The 8,784-nt window shown below is 43.2% G+C and overlaps 1 protein-coding gene across 1 annotated transcript in view; it reads left to right on the top strand.

The window, feature by feature from the left end:
• The first annotated feature begins 1,111 nt into the window (after positions 1-1,111).
• Positions 1,112-8,784, top strand: part of LOC125290040 — an 11,351-nt gene continuing 3,678 nt past the window's right edge. Inside the window, exons 1-6 of the mRNA XM_048237080.1 lie at positions 1,112-1,392; positions 2,221-2,467; positions 3,730-3,769; positions 3,882-4,151; positions 5,057-5,323; positions 5,996-6,061. Of these exons, the coding sequence (XP_048093037.1) occupies positions 1,112-1,392; positions 2,221-2,467; positions 3,730-3,769; positions 3,882-4,151; positions 5,057-5,323; positions 5,996-6,061 (1,171 nt within the window). The remainder of the gene's footprint in view (positions 1,393-2,220; positions 2,468-3,729; positions 3,770-3,881; positions 4,152-5,056; positions 5,324-5,995; positions 6,062-8,784) is intronic.

Below are 8,784 nucleotides of genomic sequence, written 5' to 3'. Positions count from 1 at the left end.
TCATTCAACATATTTTGTATACAGATGTTGTTACAGATTCTTTGAATGTGGAGTTGCTTGTCTTCAATATCTAGTTATTGTTGTATTCTAAGAAAGCCAGTGATTGTCAGGAACATTTGGTTGAAGATAGAATTTATGATGAAAGAATTTTCTCTGATCCCAAGTGTGACCTCCATGAACAGTGAGGTTTAAAGATGGATCAAAATAATTTTACAAAGGAACATACTCAAAGCTCAAGGTATGTATAAATGCATTGTTTATTATATGATATTTAAACAGTTGAATTGTCTTTCTGTCACAATTTGCTGAATCTTAATGTGAGGTTGCTGCCTGTTTCCAAATGATCCTGATGGGATAAATAGGATAGGATAGGATCAGCTTGAAACTTTTCAGATGAGGTCAATCTAAAAAGAGGGAAGATATTGTTTAAAACATTTAGTTCACACTATGCATACTTTTGATTTGTTGCCAAAACATATTCAAATCTGTCTGTTTTTTTATTATTGTAATGTCTCGATCGAGGCTTGATTCAAAACATGCAGCTTTATTGTTGGTCAGGAGCAAGGACACAGACACAGAAAATAGCACATGCTAGGGAAGTCAAAAGCACTCATCCATTACACACACAGGGTTGGACACAGCCACACCGACAAGAAGGGTCACACAAGAGGTAGAACTAAAAAGGGATTCACGCTACACTAAAACACGTACATTAACAGTAATTAGAGATAAAACACACACAGTAACAACCCCAGAGTTCTCCCAGAATCCCCAGCACGAAACATCGTGGGAGCCGTAGCACACAGTCTCCTATGCCGACGCTACATAGCTCCCCCCAACAAGCCATTGTCCTCGGCAATGACTCCTCGCACAGTCACTGACACAGCGTCGGCGTAGCCGTCCAGCCCCTCTGTCCAAAAAAACAGTCTCTGGCACCGCCACACAGCACGCGGCATGCTCACCTGCAGGAGCCCTACTCACCCATGGGGAACCACAACTACCAGCGGCACAACGCGGGCGTGCTGGCAGTCTCCTGGTCGTAACCCGCTCGTCCCCAGCTCCCTTCCCGCGACCGCCCTCAGGTCACGTCTTCGCAGCGAGCCACGCTGCAATGCTCCTCTCCCGCCTGGCGGGGTCCAGAGTGGCCTCCACTGCCAAGGACTCTCCATCCCTGAGCGGTGGAACTCCCGGGTCGGTTGACGTTGCACCTCCGTCGCTCCGCACCAAGCCTCACCGGCCGGGGCAGTCAACCCCAGCGCCGCCGCAGCCGGACACGCTGCGCCCTCAGGCCGTCAGCTTACCGATCTTCGGCGTCCCTCCTCCTGCTGCCTTCTCGCGGAGCTGTGCTCTGCTGCACCCGGCCCGGTCCACTCTGTCCCACCCTCGACGAAGGCTCGACCCCTTTCTTCCTTCATGCTATCAGCTTCCATACAACAAACTTTTTTTTTTTTTTTTTTTTTAGGGCACCCGCCAATGAGAACAGGTGCCCGCACAGCACGGTGCCCCCGACACGCACCCAAAGGCTTAGAGTTCAATCTTTCAGAGGGCCCTTCCGCCGATGCTGCCCAACTGTTGTGCCTGAGTCAAGTCCGCTGCCCCAAACGGCTCCGCCAACCGTCCGTCCTCAAGGCACCTCCTCCTCGCCGCTCCACCTCGGCTCTGCTCCGCAGCCAGGGCCACCGCCAACTCCAGCCTAAAGCCGCCCGGCGGGGGCAGGTGCTCCAGGTCTTCTCGCGGCAGAGTCAGCACCCAGGCCAGCATCTCCTCCTCCGAGACCACGTCTTCAGGCCCCTCTCCCATGTATTGATCAAGGCTTGATTCACAACATGCAGCTTTATTGCTGGTCAGGAACAAGGACACAGACACAAAACATAGCACACGCTAGGGAAGTCAAAAACATTCATCCATTACACACACAGGGTTGGACACAGCCACACCGACAAGAAGGGTCACACAAGAGGTAGAACTAAAAAGGGATTCACGCTACACTAAAACACATACATTAACAGTAATTAGAGATAAAACACACACAATAACAACCCCAGAGTTCTCCCAGAATCCCCAGCGCGAAACATCGTGGGAACATCGTAGCACAGTCTCCTACGCCAACGCTACATTATTATTATCAGTTTTTTTCCTGAAATTTTTATTGGGACCATGCTGTGAGTATGTCACACATTGATACATTGTAATTGATGAATTTATTTTATGGATTTTCAGCAACAATGCCACTGGCTGCACGGCCCAAGACAAAGCATCTGAGTCACATCAACTCAGTCCTGCCCCAGTCCCTCAAAAGAGGCAGGCACCAGGGAGGCCGGCCCCACCCCACCAACACACTGGACAAGCCCCACCACGCCAACACACTGAACAAGCCCCACCCCGCCAACAGACTGGACAAGCCCCACCCCACCAACACACTGGACAAGTGGATGTAGATGGCAAAGCTCCTCACAAGTTGAAACAGGTAAAGAAACCCAGGTGCTGCTTGGGCTCTTGCCTGCCATCTGAAAATGCACTTAACCATCCATATTATTAACATTGGTTGTTTTGCCGCAATGCTATGGCATAAAACCTAAGCATCTTAAATGACAGTAAAACAGCCTGGTGCAATCATCCTAAATTTATTTTGTGATTGGCGACCTAGGGGAAGAAGCACTCACACATATCCCGCATGCACTTTCAGATCTGATTCAGATTCTGAATTCAGATCTTTCTGATCAGATAACAGTTTTGAATTTTACAGAAAAGATTAGTCCTGGTCACAAAGTTGCAAAGCTGTGCATGCCATATCAAAGGAGCCATGAATGTAGGACTTAGGACAAGACTTTTTCACCAAAATGCTTAAAATTACTTAAAACTTTAAAGGGCCGTAATTTCAAAATGGTTTGCCAAATAGGACCTGATTTTCTGAGAGGGTGGCCTGTGAGCCTCTGGGTAATTTGACATGGAAAGACCACACATTAGAAGACTTAGACGGTGCATAAAGAAAACAGCTGGGTTATGTTATTTCAATGCTTTTGCATTGGTAGCCAAGTTATTTGCCTTAATGTAACAGCTTCAAAGTCATTTTGATGGTAAACTAACTTGCAATAGGCAGAATGCTACGCCTTCCCATTGGTTGCCTACATGTTCCAGAGACCCAGCCTTGCAACTTCGCTGTCCTCCAACAGGGAGAATTTTGCAGTACAATTGTGCAATTGTGCAGTAGCCTTCTATTTGTATGAAATCGTATAACATTACCTTGTCAGTCAACATGGCTTTTTGGAGATTATTTTTTGCCAGTTTGTAAACAAACCCACATGTACTGTGTCTAGGGGGACAAGTGCAAACCATGACAATTGTGTAAAATACAAATACTCTTTATGCTTTACGGGGAACCAGTAGCAAAACAAAAACTGCATTGGATTGCTTTAAATCACTGAACAAATGTAAATGTCACAAATATAACCGCAAACATTGATGAGTCAGCTTAGTGCTCCCACCTGCCACCCCATAAAGTTCATGTACAGGAAATGTGCTCATTGAGAAACATTTTGCCCTCCATTTACATTAGAGTCATTACATTTTTGGTGAAAATAAAGATTACAGTCGTTTTCCAAGGCACCGTAAAAGTCATTATCATCTTTTTGTTATGAAATATGAAAACAAGTGTAAAATTGAAGATGTGCCTTTACTGTAAGGTCATCAGAACACTACTTTCATAATGACATTACGTGCCTTGTGCAGGATTATCAGCCACATCCATGGGAACCATCAATTACTAAAGGTAATGTGAAATCACATTTTGAAACCTACAAAGAACAAACATCTCTCAGTATTATTAATTGCTTAATTAATATCTTAACCAACATGTTAACTTGTATTATTGTTATTCCTAGATTTACCCTCTCCTCATACACTTAAGTTATCTTTAGTGAAACCAGACACTGTGTGCGTAACCTGGAAACACAATGAAGAAGTGACTGATGATACAAAATTCAGAATCACCTGGACAAGTAAAAGTAATAACCAGGAATACCATGAGGTGCAAGTTCCAAAAGTAACTATTAAGGATCTTGTAGCAACAGTGGAGTATGAATTTAAAGTTGCCTATCTGAGTGCTGACAGAAGACGGTGCAGTCCATATGTGTCTAAAACTATATCAACAGGTATGGTTAAGCTGATGTGTATGAAAATGCTTTTGAAATAAACAGGTATTCAATAGATGCTATTCTTATGCAAACTGACATGAAAAAGTGAGCATATTGATACTGTTCTATATAACATGACATTAGCATTACAATAGTATGAATATACCGAATACAATAAATGTGTGTTGTTATTAGTGTTCTGTGTGTGTGTTTGACCCATGACACCATATGACATTATAGATTCAGTAGTACAGTGTGCAACAATTTTGCAGCTTTTCATTGTATATGGACATGCGAAGAGCTAATGGTCTAAATGTCAGTCCAATTAGCCTGCTACTATGCACTATGCTATTCTGTGTCTGGGGCGGGCCAAAAAAATTCAGCTCATCACCACCAAAAGGCTAGTCTGGAAAATCCAGACCCTGATAATCTAGAAAGATTAAGGGTCTGGCAAAGAACAATGTAATGGCCCAACTCGAGGGGCGGCAACAAGCATGCATTTAAAAATCTCACTGCACGCGAATTGGATAACATTAGACCATGTTTACTCTGAATGATTTCGACTTCGACGCAATCGGATAACACTACGACCAATGTGCACTGTCCTCCAACGCTGCAGCTGTCTTCATCAGTTTAGCTGGTTCCCGGAATGTTGGGGTAAAAGTAACGTGCATCATTGCTCTTTGCCAGAGTGTCTCGCAGAGACAATTCCATTGTGCTCTCGCGAGAACTCTGGATTTCCAGGGTACCAAAAGGCATGAGTGGCCTTTATCTTTTGCAGTAGTTACATTACTATAGTTTTCAACCAAAAGCCCTTACTGCTGCTTTTAATAGGCCACACATGTTCAAAATGAGGTAAATGCCACTGAGTTACTTTTGGTAACATTGTTACTGTTATTTAGCTTGTGTACATTTGGCTACAGGTGTCCCAGCACCTGAAAAGTTATTGGTGGATTCAGTGACTGCTACATCTGCTAATGTTAGCTGGAGTCTGGCTGACAAAATGAGGCAAAGACCACACCGATTTCTCATCTATTATTGGAGTGAAGACGATGATCCAGAGGCCATCTCTACAGAATCATACACCACAGACATCACAGGCTTGACTCCAGAAACTGAATACCATCTCAGTATATCCACAGTGCTTCATGGAGAACCAAGCAAGGCTGTTGAAACTCATTTTTTCACAGGTGAGAAACAATTGCCTGTCTTTTTTTGACAGTGGCCCACTCGAGGTGCTGGCATTTTAATCATCCATATACAGGTGGGCCAGTGGTGAGTTACGGACAGACTCTTGACAGTTTTGCCACTTGTGATTCTAAAACTTAAAGGAGAATTCCAACGATTTTTCACATAGATATCTGTTTCTCAAGGTCACCAAGTACTCTTGGTACAAAAAAAAAAATGAAACAATCGGTTTTACCTAACTCGAGTTGCTGCAGCCAACAGCTAGAGCTACCAGACAGCTAGTGCTACACTCTGGGGGCATGAACATGGGGGCTCATGAACATGCCCCCAGAGTGTAGCTCTGTAGCTGCCTGTTAGCTCTAGCTGTTCGCTGCAGCAACTGATTGTTTCTGGGGGATTTCGTAGCGCCAGTACTCGGTGGCCTCGAGAGAGATCTATGTGCAAAATCGCTGGAGAATGGAATTCTCCTTTAATTGATTGATTTTAATATGATTTCATGTTATTTTATTAATATTCTAGAGACGTTAAACATTAACGTTAAACCAACAGCTGACCAGAAGTAACACAGCAACCAAAAGTCACCAGTGGTGCGATATCTGTGAATCTGTGTTATGTTTTTGTTTGATGCCTCAAATAGCCTAGTTTACAGCATATTCGTAATACTATTTCCATAGATGATGTTAGTAACAGTCAACTGACGGGAGCATTACCAGAGAGCAAGCAAACTACTCTCTCTAGAGGTAGGTATTACTCAGTAATGTGTAGTATAACATGTGAGATGTGCCCTTGCGATATGGGGATTTCGCCTTATTCACTCGGCGGCCAGAACGAGGCTACAGGGTACACTTTCCATTACACCTCAGTCCAGCAGATGGTGGTAATGCACTTAATTTGCAAATTGCCAAAAAAAGCTCACCGAACCAGAGAGACGTAGCCTGGGTGCCAGCCGAACTTAGTCCTGCCCACAACATTTGAGGTCGGGAAGTTCGGTCTGGCATTGCTCCGTTGTGGAGCCGGGCGGACCAATCAAATCGGGCTTTACGATGATGGACAGGTGAGCAACAGCGCCTCATCTATCACGTCATCTGAGCACGCTTAGGTTTATTATGTTTGCAACAAAAACGCTGTGGCTAGAAGGAGATTTTGTTACTGAAAACGATTGTTTCTGAAAACTTTGGCCAAAGTTGAGATGTAGGAAAACTCATGGTTTCACTTTCATCAAGGGAAAACAGCGTTTTGCATTGTGACATCCCTCTGTTCGAGGGATTTGCGACAGCCTTTCCCAGCTGTTTATAACATGTTTGTAGCATATCAGTGTTCAACGGAATTATTTTTTAAAAAAAAGGGGGATATAGGGGTATAGGGCCCTATCATGACACTCTAAAGCGCAACGAGGTGTTCCTAGGTTTTTTAATTAGCCATATGGCTGTGTTTGGGGCGTAACATCATTTAAACCAATGAGAATGACATCTGTCATTCCTTTAACGGCGCCAAAGCGATATGTCAAATAAATGCATCGGTATTTTGGCATTCAACGGCGATTTGAAGGAGGCTGTTTAAGAGACCGTATGAAATAGTCATTCTTAAAACATGCTTTACTAAAACCTAGCATAGCCTTCACGATTTTGCACTCGTCTATTATTTGAACTCATTGGCAAAGTGAAACTAACTTCACCAAGGTGTCAGTCAACGAAGACAGTTATATGCAGTTACTTTCACTATTGACTGACAATGGGTTACCATCGAAAAACATAGGCTGGAAAAAAGCAACACTTACCCTAATATTGCTCAAATGACTGAATAAAACAACATTTATCCTGCAGAGGAGTTGCTTATATCTCGTGACAGTGCGCCTTCAGCTGTGCTCCATACGTGTCTCTCGCCTCTCCCCAATCACTCTTTAACCGCCATTACCAATTTGCAAATGATGGTGAATAACTACTCATCATGAGATGTACAGTATGTCGTAATATCTTTATTCTAATTATGTCTCCCATTGTAATCGTGGCAATTTGTAATGCTTTGCATGGACGGCGCTGGTGTGCTCATGAATGATAGAAGGATGGTGCGCGGCACCTGCCAATATGACTGTTGACATGCGCCTTTAAAATAGCATATGAACAACTCGCCATTGACTTCTGACCAGGTTTAGGTGGTGTACAATAGCGATTTTTACAACGCCAGCCAGGCCCTCCCTAGGTTGTTAAATGCCACACCCCTGGGCGCAATGCTTAAAAAATAAACGTGCAAAATACCGAATTAAACTTTGCGCGGGTGAAAAACGAGTTTTACGCCATGCGCTGGTGACCCAAAATACAGCCCATAGGCTATCAGTTTTTTTCCTAATAGCCTACCCTACTACGTATCTCTTAGATTTCGCTGATGAGTGTTGTAGGACATATTGATGGCACAATAACTTTTACAAAAGACCAGAAAACAATGTTAAGGCATTTGTGGAGAAGAAGGATAGTAGTATATTATCATGAACTATCTGTCAAATTAAGCCCCGCCCCCTGAAATGTCATAAATCACGTCATAACCACGCCTCCTTTTATGCAAATTAGCCAATGTGGTTTGTCGCCAATGCGTGTTGTTTGTTATTGTTATTGTTTTGTGAGTCATGTGACAGTCATGTGCCTGATGTCAAACCCCTCAAACCCCTGGGCGGCCATATTGGATGTAAAGTCATGTGACAGTCATGTGTCTGGTGTCAAACAATGCCACGCCCCCTTGGCATCCATATTGGATGTAGTGTCATGTGACAGTCATGTGCCTGATGTCAAACCCTGGGCGGTCATATTGGCCCCCAACCCCCATGTGTGTTTTGTGGATAATGGGGAATCAGATAAACTTTTGTAAGAGTTGTATATGTTTAGTGGTAAATGGGGGGATAGATATAAAGTGTGCTGCTAGCCCAGAGGAAAGAAAATGTTAAAATGAGAGCTCCTCTTTTCTCAGTTGTTTCTCCTAGACAATAATGAGATCACAGTGATATAAAAATGAGATTATTGCTTTTGTCTCCCGCTTCTCAGGTTTGTCTCTGGAGCAAAGAGAGTTGTTATTCTCAGTGTAGACTCCTTTAATATATAAAATGAGATCTCATCAATATTTTAAATAATGCTCAGTGTTGTCTAATTTATACATCTCATATTTTTGCTCAGGCTGATCCACCAGAGAGCTCTCTCTGTAAAACTCATGCAATTCTCATTTCAGATCATTTGGTAAATCTCAGATTAGGCTCCATCAGTTCTGTAAAAGAGATCTCTTCACAAGCTTGAACCATTCTCATTCTAGTCATCTCAGTTTAGTCCTTTTTGATTTACAAAAAAGAGATCTCAGCAAAGGCTTATACAATACTCAGACTTGCTCAATTTATATATCTCATATTTTACTCAGGCTTATCCATCAGAGAGCTTCTAAGTGAACTAATGTAATGCTCATCCAGAACTATTTGTTTTATAAA

Source organism: Alosa alosa, unplaced genomic scaffold (assembly GCF_017589495.1).
Source record: "Alosa alosa isolate M-15738 ecotype Scorff River unplaced genomic scaffold, AALO_Geno_1.1 AALO_1.0_unplaced_10, whole genome shotgun sequence".
NCBI lineage: Eukaryota > Metazoa > Chordata > Actinopteri > Clupeiformes > Clupeidae > Alosa > Alosa alosa.
The sequence above is the reverse complement of the archived record's forward strand: the minus strand, read 5'-3'. Positions and strand labels throughout refer to the sequence as shown.